At 37.0% G+C, this 20,227-nt stretch overlaps 1 protein-coding gene across 4 annotated transcripts in view; it reads left to right on the top strand.

Annotated features, from left to right (window-relative positions):
- Positions 1-19: 19 nt before the first annotated feature.
- The window catches only part of LOC112563851 (band 4.1-like protein 5), a 32,145-nt gene continuing 11,937 nt past the window's right edge, over positions 20-20,227 (top strand). For 2 of the 4 annotated variants that reach the window (XM_025238241.1, XM_025238238.1), the window contains exons 1-17: positions 20-337; positions 2,841-2,945; positions 3,485-3,527; positions 4,840-4,918; positions 5,935-6,032; positions 6,638-6,758; positions 7,123-7,210; positions 8,352-8,440; positions 8,988-9,057; positions 10,629-10,798; positions 10,990-11,172; positions 11,651-11,952; positions 12,343-12,531; positions 13,141-13,192; positions 18,309-18,416; positions 19,565-19,636; positions 19,967-20,174. In XM_025238241.1, coding sequence (XP_025094026.1) covers positions 188-337; positions 2,841-2,945; positions 3,485-3,527; positions 4,840-4,918; positions 5,935-6,032; positions 6,638-6,758; positions 7,123-7,210; positions 8,352-8,440; positions 8,988-9,057; positions 10,629-10,798; positions 10,990-11,172; positions 11,651-11,952; positions 12,343-12,531; positions 13,141-13,192; positions 18,309-18,416; positions 19,565-19,636; positions 19,967-20,174 — 2,127 coding nt within the window. In that variant the 5' untranslated portion in view covers positions 20-187. The remainder of the gene's footprint in view (positions 338-2,840; positions 2,946-3,484; positions 3,528-4,839; positions 4,919-5,934; positions 6,033-6,637; positions 6,759-7,122; positions 7,211-8,351; positions 8,441-8,987; positions 9,058-10,628; positions 10,799-10,989; positions 11,173-11,650; positions 11,953-12,342; positions 12,532-13,140; positions 13,193-18,308; positions 18,417-19,564; positions 19,637-19,966; positions 20,175-20,227) is intronic. The other 2 variants (XM_025238239.1, XM_025238240.1) reach the window with 2 other exon arrangements.

Below are 20,227 nucleotides of genomic sequence, written 5' to 3'. Positions count from 1 at the left end.
AAATCCGTCAACTCCGAAGTCAACACAGGAAGGAGGCTGTGTGTGTGTGAGATCATCAGCCTTGTGAACAAGTGATAAATCTGTTATGGCTTTTAAGGCAGTTCAAATCGCGATAATTTTATACAGCGGTTTTGTTTTACAACGCAAAGTTTAAGCTGTATAGTTTCTGCTGCTGATAAGGACATAAATGGCATTCTTTTCGAGACTGTTTAGCAAGCGGCGCTCTCGCCGCTATGAGCACCGCACTGAAATTGGACAACCACCTGAAAAGAAAAAGAATGTCCTGCCTTGTACAATTGTTTTGTTGGACGACACGGAAATAACTGTGGACATACCGGTGAGCAGTTATGTGTATATGTAGTCACACTTTTAATTTTCCAGTTTGCAGTTTTATCAACTTGCAAAAAAGACTGCACTTCGCAAATGGCCTAATGTGAAGTGCGCGGTCCTTTTTAGTTTAGAACTGCTTATTTTGTTATCCACTCCCAGGACTTACCGCGCAGATTTTGGTTCTATGTTTACCCCAAGGGCTATGCAATTGATAATTCGGAATCGGCTCATTCAATAGCAGTTTACAGTTGATCAGTCCAGAAACTGATAATATTATTAAAATATTATTACCTGTCATTTTATGAGTCCCATGAAGTCGATACTCACTATAGAAGCGCATTTTTTCTTTTAAAAAACTGTCCATGAACTAGACAGTTCAGAACCAAATTTATATAAATATGTGTTTAACGTTAGGTAGCCTACATCATACTTGTCATGCCTCTTTGAGGCCCAGCTCAACAAGGCAGGAAAAGAAAGAAGAAAAGTTTGTTTCCATCAACCAAAATGTGACTGATGAATGTATGAGTGGATAAAATGACCTCCCAATTGCAGCAGGGATTCATTGGGGTATCACTTTTCAGTTTTTAAATCCTTTTGGATTCTGTCAGTTTATTGGGTAAAGGTTTGATCTTGAGAACAAATGCTAGCAGGAACTGGCACTGTGGGAGCAAGCTCACCAGGGATGATAGGACACATCAAAAGGAACAAAACTAAAGAATTGATTTCATCATTACAAGTGTTTATTTTTGGAGATATGGTACTTGCAGAAATCATAATTGTGCAGATGACTCTCTCCCCTACAAAACAAATCATGGAAACTATGTTTTAATTTGCTGTTGAACAGGTCACAAGTGAATAGTGTATCCACTGTCAAGGAACTTGGTGTTTTAGTTCGATTCTGGGTAACCAGTTTATTCAGCACTGCACTGAGAATTATCTTTAAGAAAACCTTAAGAGAGATTTTTATGAAGCATTTTTCCAATTTAAAGTAGTCTTACTGTGCTGTACAGAAAAACAAAATCCAAAGTAAAGCATACAAATATACTCAAATGTAGAACACTGACATAGACCAAAACATATGAACAAGAAAATATAAAGAAATACATTAACACTACATCAGAAGGAGCTTGTGCTTGTGTTTCAGTAGTGAGCACCAGCTGTTGTGTAAAGAATGGATTTTGTTTTCTGCAATTAAAATGTGACAATGCTCACTGTGTTGACAAAAGCATGAATACCACTTTGTGACAGACTGCATTGTACATTACTTTTGTTGGTTTTTCGGATCACTAGCTAAGCCAGTATATTGGTTTTATACTCCCATGACCACTTAAAGTGTGGACGTTTTTTGATAGCATTTTTTCTACCAGGTACTTAACATGCATTGTTTATTTTTTTATGTAAGTGCTGACCAGTTGTTTTCAGATTGCATGGAGAAATTATTTAATAGATTCTTTGTTTATACCTTGGAAAACTGCAAAACAGCCAGTAAATTATTCTTTGCACTCTGGAATTTGCCCCAGTTTGCACCTTCCAGCTTAATGTTGCTTAGTTTTCTTAGCGGTTAGTAGGTTGCAATGATCTCTCTTATTGAGACGGGTGGGGCTAGCTTACCTTCAATGTGCTGTAATGTATGTTTCCCTTTCATATCATTAAAACCAGCTTGAAAATTCAAATGCTCGAATAGCAAGAGATTAAGAAGTCTTATTTTAAAGTGTTGCACTTCTATCTCAGAAACGAAACTTGGCAGGCTTAGTGTGGAAAAGATCTGGTGGATATATTCTATTTAACAAAAATATCAGGAAAGCTCTGCCTTAGCGTTGGTTTAGTATGTCACAGATCTTAAGAGGGCCTTTCACTCTATGCCCTTCACAATGTCATAGGCAAAAAACATCCTATAAACAGCACTCATTAAGTTAAGCAGACTTTCTCTGCTACAGTATAGGCTTTGCTCAATAGCATGAAATCAAGAAAACAACAGCGATTGTTATAAGAGGAATCAGGGCTTCTGCTTACGCAAAAAATTGCGTACAGTACGCATTAAAAGTTCGGAGGACCCCTTCAATTTTCGTCAATGGGATCCCCTCCAAAGTTGGGCTAAGAACAGGGACCCCTTAAAAATCTGAAGAAGGGGTCCCTGGGACCCCAAAGAATTTAGCCTTAGCAGAAGCCCTGGGAATTATAATGAAAATGCTGTTTGGTTGTGAGAGAAATGTTAATAACAAATAGGTGTGCATAATACTGTGTGGACTGGTTATAAAAGGAATGTAATAAATACTTTATGATTGTAGAAGGGGATTGAACCTGCTGCTATTGAATGATTATTATTGTTTGACATCACAGTTTTGATACCATTCTAGGCAGCATTTAAAACAATGACATAGTTGTAAGTTGTTTGGATGAATGGATAGCTTGTGTGTAATGTTCTGCATGTCCTATGTTGGTAGCAGCCAGTCCTGTATGTAGCTCTCGCTTAGTAAAGTTTGACTGTAGGGATCTTTTCTCTTTTTCAGAAAAAATCATATGGCAGTGTGTTAATGGAACAAGTCTTTTATCATCTGGATGTTCTGGAGAAGGACTATTTTGGATTACAGTATACAGATCATCACAATGTTAATGTAAGTCTAAGATGTCATCAGACTGTTAGATACATGTCACTGTATCAGAAAAAATACTAATATGAGGAATTATTAAAATCCTGTGACATAAATTATTGAATTTTTAAAAAAGTCACTATTAGAAAAAGTTGTTTTTCCTGTCTGACGTGCTGACATGGAATGTTTCAGTTGAGGTCTTTCTTGCTTGCTGGTGTTAAGCTTTCATGTGCTATCCGTAGCTTAGAATTAATGTCATTCTCAGGTGATTTGTTATCAGGAACTTAACATGTCATTATAGACCAGCCTGTCATGTTGTCAGGGATACTGATGCTTCTGTCAGCTTGCATGTTGTCAGGGGCCTGGCATGTTGTGGTGATACATCAAATTTAATTCATTCTCTTGTCAGTGAAAAACAGTCTACTGTCCTTTACTACTGGGGTAGATTTTCAGTATTTCTGTCTCAAAGGCTGCTAAAGGGCCAGTGATTGGGAAAATGACAAGCTACAAAATTTGGAGTGGAAATCTGTTTTACCTTGATTAAAAATTGTCATTTTTTTCAGCATTGGCTGGATATCACAAAGCAAGTGAGAAAGCAAGTAAAGAGTGAGTACTTTGTGAGAGTATTTAAAAATATTACTGTTGTCACATACAAGTTAAACATTTGCTGATTCACACTGTATCAACAAATTCCTCATTCTGTCCAAAAGTTAGTTTCAAGATTTTCCAACATTTTTTGTTTTGATTTTGGTGCATTGATGTCTCAGTATAACACTAATGTCTATAAAAGTCTGAATAATTTGCAAGTCATATGCATCTTATGCACCTAGACATACGTGTCTAATGTCATGTTTTAAAATTGGAAGTTTACTTGCAAGAAGCTATATTGTGAATACTATGGTCAACAAAGCACAAAACAGTATCAATGCAAAAGAAAAATTGTGTACATTTGCATTATTACAATTTGTTCTCTAGCATTATCCCCTTACAGCATGATGTTGTACAGGTTTATGTTTAAGCAGTACCAGCAGCATCATGTTGTCATAACAATATATTACCCAGTGTGATATTTAGTTTACCCTTGTGAGTAACACACTGTGTAAGTAGGTTTTGTTTAAAGTTCCCATGCCTCTTGCATAGTCACTCATTTGATCAGCCTAGAAAATACATGTACATGAAAAATGATGTGCCAGTAGTTTTTCTGAAAGTTTCTGTGCATCCCATGTGGCCCTCATGATGCTCACCCTGGTATCAGAAAAGCCAAAATGAGTATAAATAGCATGCTGGTGTGCAGCTTCGTGGTCAGTTGGTCAGACAGCTGTGGCTACACCTGATCATCTACCAGGACAAAGAATGAACAATTGAGATGCAAGAGCCAAAAGAGCATGTCAGAGATAGACTGGTCAGGTGTATCAATGTTGCACTGGTGTGAGCACAAGAGAGACTGATCTGAGACTGTAGAGACAGCTGAGCTCCTAGTCTACAAGGAATTATCAGAAGAGAGTTCTGAGACCAGTGTAAGAAAGTTGAAGCTTTTGGTTGCATTCAAGTCCAGAGTGATGGACTTGCAGTCATTCAGTCCCATGACAGGGTCCACTGCTCTTTCCATTTGGGGGAGATAGTCGGCAGGTCCTATACAGAACGACCAAGTCAGCAGGTCCTATACAGGACAACCAATCCAGTCTTTGATGTTTGTAAACCAGTTCTTTCTTTGTGTATGCCATCTCCACTTTGCACCTATGTTTCTTTGCATTGTTTGTGTGTTATGTGTGTGTATAATAGATACTGTATATGTGTGTATGCACCTGTGTGTACCACTAGCAAGTATATGCTTACAGCTTAATGACCAGCGACATGTGGGTGTTTGTTGAACTTGATTATCATCACAACTAAATTTTACTTTGATTTTCTGTTTTAGTTGGTCCACCATACACCTTAAAGTTTCGAGTCAAGTTCTACTCATCAGAACCAAACAACCTTCATGAGGAGCTCACAAGGTCTTAATTTTTCTCCCTTTAGCGCTTTTTCTTTTAGGGTTGTTTCACTTTTTCTCCCACAATGAAGCTCAATGCTTTCTATGGTAGACTGAATGTGGGTCCTGCGCGCAATGGATAACTTTGCTAGCATACACTCATCTAGCATTCGCCCACACACCTAATTACAACACATTCAATAAAGATCTTAGTAAAGATACTTCAGTACGAATTAAAAGAATAGAATTAAACAAAAGAGTACATATATATATATAAAAGAATAGTTTACAAGTATTTGACAAAATCTTAAAAACTTATCTCTCTGGCATCTCTTCTCTTACTGTTCTCTCCATAATAATTCCAATGTTCACAAGTTCACCAAAGATAACAACTCACTGTTAATTCCAACGTTCACAAGTTTACCAAAGTTCATAATTCACTGTTACTTCCAATGTTCAGCAGTCCCTACTTCATATACAATAATACTGCTAGTCCCGCAGACCCTTTAATGTCTTCTACAAGACGGACCTTCTGTCGGCTACTCACTAGCCAGCCGCCTGGAAAAGTGACGTTTCTACCCCTGCACCCGACTTGGTTCGTTTCTTCCTCCCGGTGACCTTGGACATGTAAACAGCGCCTAAAGACGTTACTAAAAGGGGGTGTTGGTCGCCTTGGGCGATACCCGGCTACAGTTGGTCAATAAGGGGTTGGACTGTTATACAGTTATCTCCCCTGGCCGTACGTGAATCGCGGCCGCTGACGTAAGATGTTTTAGCTGCCTCGACTGGCCACCGGTGTTGAATGGGGTAGCTAGATGGTTGTTGCGTCAGCCTGGGGAAATGGGTGCCAGCTTGCCCAGTTCACGGTTGATTTTCCCCACACTAATTGCTCTCATCAAGACTTTACCCCAACATTAATAAAAATAGAAAATAAGTAGAAAATACTTTTTCTACAGTTTTGAAAGTAGTTTAGATTTACAGGACAAAATTCAAGTTTTTTGTGTGACAATACTTATTTTGGTTGAACTCTATGGTTTGCAGGTATCTGTTCTTCTTACAGTTGAAGAAGGACATCTATGCCGGTCGACTCACATGTCCTTTTGAGACCCTCGTGGAGCTTTCTGCGCTATCACTTCAGTGTAAGGGGAATGTTGTATACATAATTTTTAATGACCAAATGTAGTGTTTGAATGAAATGAACATTTTGCCTAATGATATGTTTTTGCTAGGAATGATGGTCTAATATTGTTGATTTGATTCCTATAAGTAGCTGGAAAGTTTGCATAAGCCTATGGCAGCATGCTTTTTCAAAAGTCTTAAGGTATGGTATAAGAAACCATTAGCATTCATGGATAATCAATTTTGCATGCAAATTTGGTTGGGGAAGGGAGAGAATATAGCAGTCTCATGTTTCAGCCCCAGTGTGTAAGTGTATATACAGATATGCACATGCCTGTGAATGCACACACACCTCTTATATGTGTAATATCAGTTTCTAATTCTTGTTTTCTATAAGAGCTTGCAGTCATTCACACACAAGACTGTCATACATTCAATAGTAACCATCACTGGTTTTATTAGTGCCAGTCCAGTGAGCAGTGCTAAAATTTTTGTCATCAAGACCGTGAAGATTATGGGTTGTAGGCATGTGGCTGTCTTGAACGAAGTTTTTGTCACCAAGACTACGAAGGTTATAGGATGTGGGCATGTAGCTATTTTGAATAAAGTTTGGTTTCAATTTCAGCGGAACTTGGAGATTTTGATCCTCAAGTCCACACACCAGGCTTTATTTCAGAATTCCATTTCATTCCAAACCAGACAGAGGAACTTGAGCTGGCTGTTTACGAGCATTTTCAAGAAATGAAGTACATAGATTGTTGTCTTTCTTTCTTTTTGTTATTTTGGAACATTCAAAAATATTTTTACAGTAATTGCGGCATGCGCACGTCCATGTTTATGAATGCATTTGTATAAACCACTGTTGTTACTTTGGAATATTTTCGTAAAAATGCCTGTGCCATCTTACGTGACATACCTCTACCATTTTTGACGAATATCATGGACTTAAAAGAATTGTTACCAATAGGAAATACTTTGTGTTAATTGTGGCCCTATGCTTCTCGAGGAGTAACAAGGAATAAACTAAATTGTGTTAATTGGTTGACTTTAGCTGTGGTCACGTAGAATTGACTGAACACAGGTGTTTGCTGTTTTTTTTAATTGTGACAGAGGTCTGACTCCGGCTCAGGCAGAAATGCAGTTCTTGAACAAAGCCAAGTGGCTGGAAATGTATGGGGTTGATAGCCACATTGTTATGGTAAGACCACAGGTTTAAAGTCCATATAATTCATGTCTTGCTTAATGGCTAAAAACAAATGGAGTTAATATTCATGAAGCTAGGGCAAGGACAACAGTAAGTAGAAATATACACCATTCAGTTGCTTTCTTCTGTATTTTTGAAATAAGAGGTGCATAACTCATGACAACATGTATTGTGTATACGTTTAAATTAGGGTCATTGCATTTCTTACTTGTAGATCTTAATGATGATGATAATAAGTTAATAATTGGTAGTTCCTCCTCAACTTGAAAACACAGACTTCTATATTTGCAATTTTAGGTGTTTGCTGCAATGGATAGGGAATTTAAGATACTCATATAACTTATGAAATGACATTTTTAAGGTATTTTTTAAGATTCAAGATAACTCTTTAACATAATATTTTAACCCATTTTTGCCCTAAAACATCCTGGACTATTTCTTTTTCGTCAAATTTTAAATTGAAATCAACTGCAGTTAAGTGGCTCTTTTCTTCAAATAATTCATCTGCTGTTGATGTGGTTATTTGGTTTAGCTGCTGCTGCAGTTCTCCCTGATGATGTTTTTGGTCCTAACTCTTTCGCTGTTGCTGACAATCTTCTTTTGTTTCTGTCACCATTTCTGATTTTAACCATTGAAATGTTTAGCAGTATCTGAGAGATATGTGAGGGCTCAAAGACCTCACTCCCCAATGACCCCTAAGTCAAAGGACTACCTTGACCTTTCTTTTAATGATGAAATGTCAGCTTTCTTCTTTCTGGTTTATTACATAATGTCTTAGGAGATGAGATCTCTGATCTAAACTCTTATGTTTTCAAACTCGTGAAAAATAATTTACATTTTCAGACACCTTTGTCACAGTTTATTTAATTTGGATTTCTCTTATGTGGTTTGTGCATATTTGCATATGGTAGGAAACAGTATAGAGTTTTCCAGAGATCCATTTTAATGAAGCATTTTTTTTTATGCCAGTGAAGGTGAGTTAATATGTCGATTGAGTGCAATACTTGGAGGTTAATTTTACAAAGTAGGTTTAAAAAAGAACAGTTTGTGCGGTTGTTGTGATGTAGAGACAGTCTTGATTACTATGTGCAGTACCTAATTTTTGCATTCTAAATGAGGCTGTTGTCTTTTTCAGGGACGAGACATGAATGAATACAGATTAGGTTTAACACCAACAGGCATCTTAGTTTTCGAGGGAGCACAAAAGATTGGACTGTTTTTCTGGTCTGTACCACTCATGTTTTTTGAACTCAGGTTCAGATTAATATTTCATGCCTGGCACATCCCATGCAAGTGACGAAAATTTTAATTTTTAGCCATTTTGAGATTATGCCATAATATGAATTTTCAACATGTCTTCTATCCACTCTCCAGGTGGCTTTTCATAAAACCACACAAACACGCTTCGGAAGTTTTTGGGTATCCCACATTGCATGTCATGGCTCCGGATGTAAACAAATATCGACAGTAACTCAAAGCTAATTCTGGGATTCTTTCTTTCTGAGACATTAACACTACATATTAAATGCTCATTGTGCCTATCAGATGCTCATTTCTTCTAAAAATACCATGTGCAAAAGAATAAAAACCACAATGCCATTTTTATATTGTTGTAGCAGTGAAAATAACATAACTTAATGAACCTAATTCTGTTGTCAAAATCACCATCACTCATGTGTCTTTCATAATATTGTTTTTCATTAAATGGACATACAGTACTGTGCAACCTTTGGATATAGATTTTTCTAAATGTATTTTGAATTTTGTTTAGGCCAAAAATGACCCGTCTTGACTTCAAAGGGAAAAAACTCACACTTGTTGCAGTTGAGGATGATGAAAGGGTAAGGCAGTAGCTGTTAATCCTGTAGAATCATAGAATTTACATTTGGTAATTAGATGGCATAATTTTATGCTTTTACATCATATTTAACAATACTGATCTACCGAACACACACTGTCTCTCCCTCTTTGTCCTTTAACTGTTTCCATTAATTGGGTGGCCATCATGAGCTGCAGCAAATTCGGCTTATGTGCCCCTTCCAGTACTCATTTAACTGGTGGCCTGTTCACTTCTTGACTCAACCATCTCTTTTTCTGCTTGCCTTGTCGACATCCTCCCTTCATACATCACTAGAGAACTGTCTTGGGCAATGTGTCATGTTGAATGACATGCCTGAACCAAACCAGCTTCTGCCTCTTGACAGTGGCAAGCAAATGCTTCTGGGGACTGATCAGGATGTTGAGCAGACCTCGAACAAATTCGTTTGACTTCTGTTACCTGTAGGAGATAAGAAGCTGTCTCTGAAGGCATTTCATCTCGAATGCCTGGCTCTTTCAGTCCATATCAGTAGGGTCCAGATTTTGCAGCTGTACAGCAGAAACCATGTAGTTGTATAGCATGAACGTTTTTGAAGCTAATACTCCTGCAGTATCATATCTTGTTCAGACTTGTCATTGTTGCAACTCTCCATGTGGCATCTGTTTACAGGTCTGGTGTAAACCACCAATTCCCCCTTCCCCCCAAACTTCCCCCGCCATTGTTGCTCCCTGCCCTCGGAAAAATAGTAAATGACACTTTTTCCTCTGGCATCTTCCCAACTACCTTCAAAACAGCCTTAGTGAAACCGCTGTTAAAAAAGTCTACCCTTGACATCAGTGTGCTAAACAGTTACTGCTTAGTCTCAAACTTGCCATTTCTTTCTAAAATCATTGAGAAAGTAGTTCTCAAGCAACTTCTATCCTATCTTAACTCTGAAAATTGGATATCTTCATCACAGTCTGCTTATTTTCCTAGCACTGAGACTGACCTGCTTAAGCTGATAAACGACTGTCTGCACTGGATAGAAGTGACATCTCATTTTCTCTACATTAGACCTGTTTGCTTCCTTTAATACTATAGATGACACTACTTTCATTTATAGAATCCTGATTCTATCCTCCCTCCCACAAACACAGTCACGTATGGACAACGGACCTCCTCCCTCTGTTCTGCTAAGCAGTGGAACTCTTTTCCCCATCACATTCCCTACTCGGACTCCAAGGCTACATTCAAACACTCTGAAAACATATCTGTTCACAGAGTGCTATCACTGAATTACTATTCTTAACTTCCTGGCAATACTGTCATGCTAACCATCATGTAACGACTCCATCTTATGCTGTTTATAGTATCTGCATCCCTTCATTTCTACATCCACTGCTTTACGTTCTACTGTTGTACCTCATCTTTATGTTGTTCAATGTGTATATATGTACCTCACTGTCCATTGGCTGTTATCTTTCATTTATCATTATTGTTCTGTTTAGAGAGTGTGATCTATCTTGTTCGTGATGCTGCACATTATAAATTCCCATTATTATTATTTGATACGTTGATAGCTCTGTGGTGCACCTCTCTTTTTTTTTTTTTCAGGGTCAGAGTCAAGACCATATCTTTGTTTTTCGTCTTTTGAGTGAAAAGGCATGCAAACATCTTTGGAAATGTGCTGTAGAGCATCATGCGTTTTTCCGTTTGAAAGGACCTGTCAAAGGTGGATCCGGTCGTCAGAACTTTTTCAGAATGGGCTCAAGATTTCGATACAGGTGAGTAGTTTAGGTGTGGGTTAGAATTTAGAATTTGCTAGAAGTGATTCATGTTTTCAGCATTGATGAATATAATTTTCTTCTGAAGTGGGACCAGTAAGTCATGTCATGGGTCTGTGTTCTTGCTGAATTGTGGTCTGTTTTTATCATGCTGCATACAAAATTTACTTATTATTTGACTATCATTGCAGTGGACGTACTGAGTACCAGACAGCCACTATGAACAGAGCACGGCGAAGCGTTAAGTTTGAACGTAAGCCTAGCCAGAGATACTCCAGGAGGCCTACCTTTGAACGGAAAGAAAGAGAAGAAAAGATGATGAGGGAATCAAGACGACGAGAAATTGAAAAGAGACGAGCAGAAGAGGAAGCTAGGTGTGTGCATTGCATAATGAATTATTTTAAGAGCAGTAGGTGCTTACAATCCACAGATATACATTCATGAAGGTATTTCACTTAAACTAATGATCTGCAGTGTTACTCAAAGACTAAAGACTTTAAATCTGCTTCGAATACTGACCATAAAATGAATGCACAATGAAAAATGTCAGCTATAGGTGACCAGCAAAGGGTATGCCATTCCAAAAAGTCTAAAGAACCTGGGCATTTTTAAAGTTTTCTGCACAGGTAGAATTGATACAGACTTAAAGGGAAAACAACAGATGATAGATATGTGGTTTAGATTCTCTTTATATTTGATATTGTCATATAGATGTTTTTAGTTGGACTGTTTGTGTTGCTCTTTAGTACCTTGTGGTTTACCTTGAGAATGAAGATGGCAGGATCTAGAGAATGATTAATTAATGAATGCCTACCCCATCTCTCCCTCTCATCAGTGTCATGTTTTTGACAGAGAAAAGCAGGCTCGAGCCACAGTGGAGTCAGTAGTGGATGGTGCACTTCCAGAGGTGAAGGTCTCTAGGTTAAGCACTCCTCGAGCTTCTGTCAGCAGTGCCTCCACTACCCACACTGCCCCGTCTAGCCCATCTCCAGGGTCAGAGGGCAAGATCAAGCCTGATCCTCCGGTTCAACCAGCCCAGTCTGCATTAGAACGTCTTGATACCCTGATCAAGGGACGCAGCCTTGAGAAAACAGTTAATGGAGAAGTAGTAGTAGGAAGTGGTGGAGTACACCACAGTGATGTCAACCTCAAAGGTATGTAATGTATGTAGCCCTGTTTAAACTCCAGTCCTAGCCTTTTACACACTGTACCGTATAACCTCACAATCAGTGATACGGCCATAACACACTCCAAGTATTTGAAAGCTAAGGGATTTCAATCTTTCTGGCATGATTTTGAACTGGTTCCTATCCTAACTGACTGCATCCAGTGGTGCAGTGGTTAGCGCCTGTTGCCAGTGCAGTAAGAACTGGCTGCCCTGGGTTCAGATCTTGGGCACTCTGTTCGTTCTTTGCATATGGCACCTGTTTACAGGCACAGCTGATATGACATTGCAATGCTGCAGAATTTATATTATGAGTATCAGTGATAATAATATTTTAAACTAACAGCCTTAGAATTTGGTGAGCTTATTTTTATTTCAGATGCCTCAGAACATGCCATTGCCAAAATGAAGAATCTTGATGAGTCCAGATCTGCACCCTTGAAAAATAAGGATATTAACACTTTCAAGAATAATCAGCTCAAGTTCACTGGTGGAGCAACCAACATCCCACCTGACCAAATGAAATGTAATATTCTCAAAGCCAGAATGGAAGAAGACTTGAAAAAAGGTTGAGCTTTTCCTGAGATTGTTGAGTTTAAAACGGATCCATTTATTATCACGCTTCACTGGGTTTTTAGGTTGTGTTTGATTTACTTTTTTTGTATCAACATTTACTCAGTGTGCTACAAGCTAGATTTATTTATTGTGTTGAATACAGTATTTATGGAAATGGCTATTTTATTTATGGCAGAATTTATGGAAGAAGTGATTGAGGAAATGACACTTTGTTACTGTTATGTAAATATTTTAGTTTCCCTTTTGTAGGTAGTTTCAGTGAGGTTTCAGATTGTGGGGTTTCTATGTAATGTTCTCTTCAGGAGGGGGAGGAGTGGTAGGAACAGTTTCAGATGGCTGATGGTACTTTTCTTGCATAGCTGATTAGTCAAGTAGAAATATTTTGATGGTACTTAGTTTGCATGACAAATCGAGGCATAATTAAAGATGATTTGAGATATTTTTAGGGTTCTTAGCTTGCAAGACTTTTGGTTAAGTAATGAAAAAAACGTTACAGTGTTTTGATGGTACTTAGCTTGCAATCTTATCAGTGAAGCCAAGAAAACTATTTAAGGTATAAATAAACAGCAAAATTTGCTAACCATTTCTGTTAAATTTTCAGCATCTGAAACTGATGGCTGTGATGAGGTGGATGAGAAACTATCAAGAAAGAGGTAAGTTTGGTAACTTTCTCCTTCCTTTGATTTGGCCTCTGTTTTGTTTATCCCTTTCTGAGAAACAAGTTAGCAGTGATGTGACTGCTTTTGCAGTGAATGAAGGTTTGAGATTTAGTTGAGAAATCAGTGAACAAGGAAACAGGTAGCTTTGTGAAAATCTGAATGCAGGCTACATAATTAAGTGCAGACTACATTATGGAGTGGCAACATTTCTATAGCAGATGTAATCATGGATTTTTTTTCTTTAAACCATCATTACAAAGATTTGACATTACAAATTTTTGAAAAAACATTTTGCTATCTAGCAAATTTTGTACCATTAGTGGTAGACATTTTAATCACTGTGCAGAATTTTCCTCTTCTAACAGTTACTGCTGTTGCATTACCATCAAACACAGAAGACACTAAAGTACTTAGCTGATTGAAATTTTTGCTATGCTAGAGCAATGAAGGTTTTCCAAAAACTCATTTCAACAATTTCATTGTTTTGTGGATGCATGTTATTCCCTAGTTTTAGAGTGATATTTTATGCAGCAATAACTTTGTTGGGTTTTCAGTATTCCAAGCATGCTATTTTCTCTCTGTTTGGAAGTATATGCTTGTATGCATGTAATGTTTTTAACTGCACAGGCACTATGGTGTAGTCGGTACAATATTTTTCTTCTTCATGGCGGCAGGGTTACAGAAGCAAAGAGCCAATCGATATTCTGTTGTAATCTAGCAAGATAAAGCCAATGGCTACCAGACTAACCATTGGAATATTTTGTGAGATTTTTACAGGAAGTCATTTAAAAATCTTGATATCTTTAAAGATCTTTAAAAATTTAAAGGCCTTTGTATTCTGAAGCAGTTTTATCAGCTTTTAACCAAGCTTTTTTTCACATGTATATATATATGTATTCAGAAGGTTACATTGTTTCATGTAGACATAATTATAACCTTTTCTATTTCTGTTTGTTTCTTTTTCTGCTTTTATTAACATAAACTGCTGCCTGCTGTTAAGGAGAGGAAGAAGCTGTGATAACCAAACTGTCAATGTGTAATAATGCTGCTGTCATGCCCAACCCTAATCAGGATGAATACTTTTGCATACATTTTGCATGTAATTGTATCTTTTGTCACACAGTTATGCTTAAATATCTTGTATGGATTTTTTTTAAAGGTAAGACGTATTTTAAAGTTGCATGATATTTTGTAATTACATGGTACAGATCTGTGCATTCTTGAGAATGTGATCTGCTTTCACAAAAAGATCATTCAAAATGTTATAATGAAAATAGTTCTTGTTAATACTAATAAGTTCTGCTTGCATAGTGTAGAATCCCAGGATATGGCCAAGCTTCCTGAACTTCATTTTACCTGGTCATGAACATGGAATACAATGAATAGAGGAACGGTGTAAAATATTCTATTTTCAGAAAGATAGGCACATGCACACATTTTAACCATGAACAACAGCAAAAATTAGAGTTATCTCTTAGAAAGTTGGAGAAGTGGGAGAATCTGTATGTCTACTGTTAAGAAGGCCCTTAACAGTGTAACAGAATAAGCGTTCATTTGAAATATTTAGCAGCAGGCATGTGCTGCTGATTTATTTGCAAAAGATGAAATGTGTTTTTCTGTCATTTTCGTGATTGTTTATGAACTACACCTTCCCCATAAATATCATTTTGTGAAAGCTGCTCTCTTTCTACACGATATGCTGATAAAATTGAGGCATGAATGTTTTTGGTGGAGTTGTAAAAGCTGACAGTTTCCACCAGGTGGTGTGACACTTTCAGTCTGTAATACAAGCTCGTGGTCTGTTAGCTCAGATTAAAATGCTGAAGAAATATTTTGTCTGTAGATGCAGTAAAACAGATTTTTAAACATAAAGTGATTGGCGATCACTGTAAAATGGAAAAAAGTGGTTTACAACACTAAAGAAAGTTTGTTTTTACTATGTGGACACTCGTACTACTAAACGTTAGGAAATATAGATGTTTCTAACCCAAATTTTGACTTCAGTCTTTGTTTATATTATTTGCTGAAATGATTGATTTGTGAATTTCATCACTTAATGCAGGTTTAGGCTATCAGTCCAACAACCTGCATTTTGCAAAAGAGCAATATGAGATCACCATTGATTTTATGTATAATTTATTGCAGCATGATAATTAAACCCTTTAATATGAAAACTTCCTGTCACATATGTTGAATTATTATCACTTTTGAAAATTTTTGTTAAAGAGATACGCATACACAGTGTAACATTGGAAGCCATCTTCTTTTAGTGTATAACTTGCGAGATGGTATTATCCTATGTTTTTCAATTTACAATAAAACTGAATATTATCATATTCAAAAACTTTTGGTTGAAGGACAGACCATCCCTCTTTATATAAATTAACTTAGGTGGCTGAAGAACAGATGTTTTTGATGCAGTTCATATGTTAGTGAGGTATGGTATAGCACAGCATTCATTATACTTCGGTGGCTGTCCAGCACGTCTGCGCAGTAATAAAGATATGCCGATCATATTTTGTAGATGGGCTGTGCACATGTTCTGCGATGAAATGAAGCATTTGCAAACTGATACATTAGAGAAAAAAAACTTAGCAGTACACAATTAATTGCCAAATTTCTTATCTGTGAAAATCCAATTTCCTCTGTACCTACAGGTCAGACTAAGAGTCAGTTGGAAAAAATACAAAGTTTATCACAAATCTACAAACTTTTATAAAAAATTATTTGAAAACAAAACTTAGGAAATATTTTGACAACAGTGTCATTAAGTCATTTGTCACACACCCATTTTTTCCGCTACTTTCCTGCTCATCTTCCTTTGTAAAATCATGATATTCTCAGTCCTTGATACTTGGTTCCTTTTTGTGTTTTCTGTATTTGTCTTTTATTTGTCATCATTACTGTTGTTTATCCTTCTGTGGTTCATGTGTTATTTGTTGTTCTGTCCGTCATATGCTGCCCATATCTTATTCTTGTTTTAAGTGCTATGAACATGCTCCTTACGAGTGTGAGTTTGCACTATACCAATCTTGTGTTTATGATTATTATTAACAAAATATACCCCACCTCATTAAAATATTAATTCCATATAAAAAGGACTGTTCTGCCGCCACCTAGTTAAATTTCTATAAAGAGGGATGGGCCGTACTTCTTCAGTCAAAAATTGGGAGGAATATAATAATATTAAGTGGTTTTATATGTGGTAAAAGCCCCAGGAAAATACCAATTTGCAAGTTATATGCTTTATCACGTATGGGAATTAAGTTTGATGATGCCAGCTCTGTTAAATCTTAACTTTGCACATGAAAATATTGCCACGACACAGGCACTATTTATTTTAGCAGAGTGTTCTTTTATTTCTCATTTTTGATAACCCCTCTATTGTAAGTAAATGTGCACAAGTTATTTCAGTCAATTCGCAACTCACATTTTTAACAGTGGTTGAATGACTTTTTACTATGAGATCAGTGTGCCAGGCAGTCATGTTGTAACATGGTGACTTACTGCTACTACCAATATTATTGGGCCTAATGATTTAATGAAAACTTGCATTATGTAGAATTAAATTGTTCTAGAGATGTGTAGAGGTCCAAGTATTGGCAAGTACATAGGTTCATAGATACAACTGCATGGAGAGGTGTTTACATAGTTCATGAAGATGTTGGAAAATTTTATTAGTTGGGAGTAGATAGTTGAAGGAGTACTGTTATGCAGTGAAACTACCTGTAAATTTTTTCTTTTGAAAGCTCCTCATGGTTTTTTTTTTACTGGCACACACTTGGGCACTGCTTGCTGCATATTACAGCATTTGTTGAATGAGGAAATTACACTTGCTTTTGATGAGGATACAGATGTATATTTGACATTAGATGACCTTCATAACTTATGGTTTGATAAAGGACAATGACAATTCTTTATTAACGAGAGGTAAAATAATCAAGAAAACGCTTTTTTTCATTTAGTCCACGCCCTTTTCGGGGAAAAAAATAAACTAAGTAAATGAAGTAATTAAGTACTATGAGAATAATAAGTAGTATAAGGTAAGGTATCAGAGGAGAGTGGAAGGTGAATATGTACAAAAGTGATGGTTAAAAAAAACCATATATTTGCAAGGTTTCCTTGAGTTGGGAGGTATCTCCAGAGGCCTCATCTAGTTTTCTTGAATGTATTTAGGTAGATAGCGCTGAACGCAGTTCAAGGAGTTCAATTGCTTAAGATGGAGAGGGAGGCTATTCCATTGCACGCTCCCTGAGTATTTCAGACTTGATTTTAAAAGGTCTAATCTAGGAACGGGAATATTCAGTTTTGGAGAAGTTCTAGTGTTATCTAGTGTGCTCTGAGATTCAGCAGTGTCCCAAGGATATAGTTTATCATGATGATTTTCTTTCTTCTTTTTTTCTTAAACTCTTTTTGTTCTAACCAGGATGTCATTTTTGCTAGTCAAAGTCTTGTGGAAGAGTAGCTGAATGATTCAAGTAAATCTTTAGGTTTCTGTCATTTGTTAACTAGGTGACAAGTCTTTTTGAGAGATCAGTGCTCAGAAACGTTTCTAAACAACTTAGAAATGTATATCACCTTTGAGCTGTTTGGTTTATTGTTTAAAGATGTGGAAACATTTCAATCTCATGCTGCATGAAAGAATACATGTCTTGAACATCTGAAGCTTTCTACAGCATTTGGTGTCTACAGAGTAGCGTTGTCATTTACACACAAAGCTTTGTGCAGTATTTAGCCTCTGTATAGCTGAGTAGAACTGAGTACATTTGGTTGATGGAGGTTAGTGTCAAGTTGGTTGTTTGAAAACAACTGGCACAAATATACAACTACTCCCTCTGTTTAGTTTAGTCCTTGTTACTCCTCAAGGAGCAAAGGGCCACAACAACACCTTGCCAACGGACCCAGTTATGGGTAGTCCCTTTCAGTTGGGCCCATGTAGTTCAGATGTCCTTTGCTGAGTCAGCAGTTCAGGTGCAAGGAAGTCATGTGCAAAATGCTGTGCTATGTATTGTGCCAACCAAATGTGAGGAAGTTCTGTATGAGACGTTGACCTCTGGTAGTGTAGTGTTAATCAGATGTGATGAAGATGCTGATTGTCCTTACCTTACAGCAGCAGTGGTGGTGGTGGTGGTGAAGATGATGAAAAGGCCACCACAAGCAGCACCAAGGACAACGAAGAAGAGGACAAGGAAAGTGATGCTGAGAAAGAAGATGACAGGTAGATGCAACAGTTGTTACAAACAAAAATTTATCTTTTATGTAATAGTTTGTGGTGTACCCAATCTGAACAGCTTGTGTGTTCAAAAAGTAACATGGCTTACAGCGTACCCTTTCTATGTGTCAAGTTTTGTGACTGGACTGGTACCATTATATTTTAGTGTCAGTTTGAAATGATCTCTGATTTAAGTGTTTGTTACAGATGGCTATATGTGTCAAGAGTTGTAACTAATTCTGTGCATATCATGTGTTCCCAGTGTATTTAAAAATGTTAGGGTGCATGTATCTTTCAGAAGTGGCATGGATATAAAAACATTTATAGCAAAAGAAAACAACACATGCACGTGTTCACACACAGAGTCTATTCAACAGACATTAGTCTTTTTTTTCAAAAACATATTTTATGTGTACTGTATCTAGATTAGGCAGAACATAGACAACTGTAAATCTTTTCTTTTTGTAAAGTATGTTTTGCTAATGCTTTATAGCAATTTGACAGACTGCAAAGAAAAGTTTAGATCTGAGTGTGCTGCACTTGTTAAAGTGAAAGGACATGTTGTCCTGGTGATGTTGGTGAATGGAAACTTTGTCCTGGTGATGTTGAAGTGTAAAACAAAAATCTTTTAGTAGTGAAAGAAAAGTGATCATTTTGTGTTTAAGTTGTTCTTTATATATATTTTATCCAAATTGTTTCATTGTATTCCTGTTTTTCTTGCAGTGCTTTAGTTTGTGTCTAAATTCCTTTTTTACTCCTCTTACTGGATGTACGAGGTTAGCTTCTGTCATCAGTGCTATCTGTGCATTCAAGAAATTGTTCTTGGAATAGAAAGTATTTGTGCATTCGCTGGATCTTTGCAGAGCTAATGAGCTTTGCTTGATGTTGAAGTATAAAATTACATTTACCTAATATGCTTGATTATTTTCATCCACCTTCTTCAACCCACAATTCCTTATTAGTAATACACAAAATTAATTAGCTAGATTGGTAGCTCAATTTCTGGAGACCAGCAGTACTCTTGTAGATTGATATACTTGTGCCTTTCTTTTGCTAAGATGCTACCTTTATTTATCCAGACAGTAGAAGAATGGCAGCGTGCAGATTAGACACATAATAATATGACATCAATTCTTTTCTGTTTGTTTCTGCAGTGTGTCAGCCCTTGAGAAGTCAAGTCAGCTTAATTTACCTAAACATGGAAAAAATACCAGCGTGCAGAATGGGTAGGTACTGTAATTGTGTCTAAGTGTGTTTGGGGGATTTGGGAGGGGTCCTGAATCTATTAAAGGAAAATAAAAATCTTTAGGAAAAAATGAATGTTGGAAAACTAATATAATGAATTTTTTTTAAATGGTGAAAAGGATGTGTAAAAGGATTTTACATCTTGTAAATTTTTTTAAATTAATGTGAAAATAGAATATTTTTGCATGTTCCAGGGTATGTAGCTTCATCTCATGCTCATTGTGAATGTGTTAACTACTATATTATAGTAGTCACTACTATAGGTAAGGATCCAGAATTGAGGTTTCGTTGAGAATAGTCTTTTTTTCCAGACACGAGTCAGTTGAAAGGCAAGTAAGCAGTGTGAGTGATACAAGCAGCATAGACCGGAAGACCTTGCGCACCAGTCATGGCAGTGAAACGAGCGAGCGGCGACGCCTCAGCAGTCAGGCCAGTGATGCAGGGGAGAGAGAACGACGTAAACCCAGCCAGTCCAGCGACGTTTTCCTCCCTGGCGGCTCTGCTAAAGTCATCCCACAGGTAAAAACCAGAAAAGTGTATATACGTGAAACTTTTATATAACGCTCTTAGCA

The sequence above is a fragment of the Pomacea canaliculata genome, linkage group LG5 (assembly GCF_003073045.1).
Source record: "Pomacea canaliculata isolate SZHN2017 linkage group LG5, ASM307304v1, whole genome shotgun sequence".
Classification (NCBI taxonomy): domain Eukaryota; kingdom Metazoa; phylum Mollusca; class Gastropoda; order Architaenioglossa; family Ampullariidae; genus Pomacea; species Pomacea canaliculata.
The sequence above is the reverse complement of the archived record's forward strand: the minus strand, read 5'-3'. Positions and strand labels throughout refer to the sequence as shown.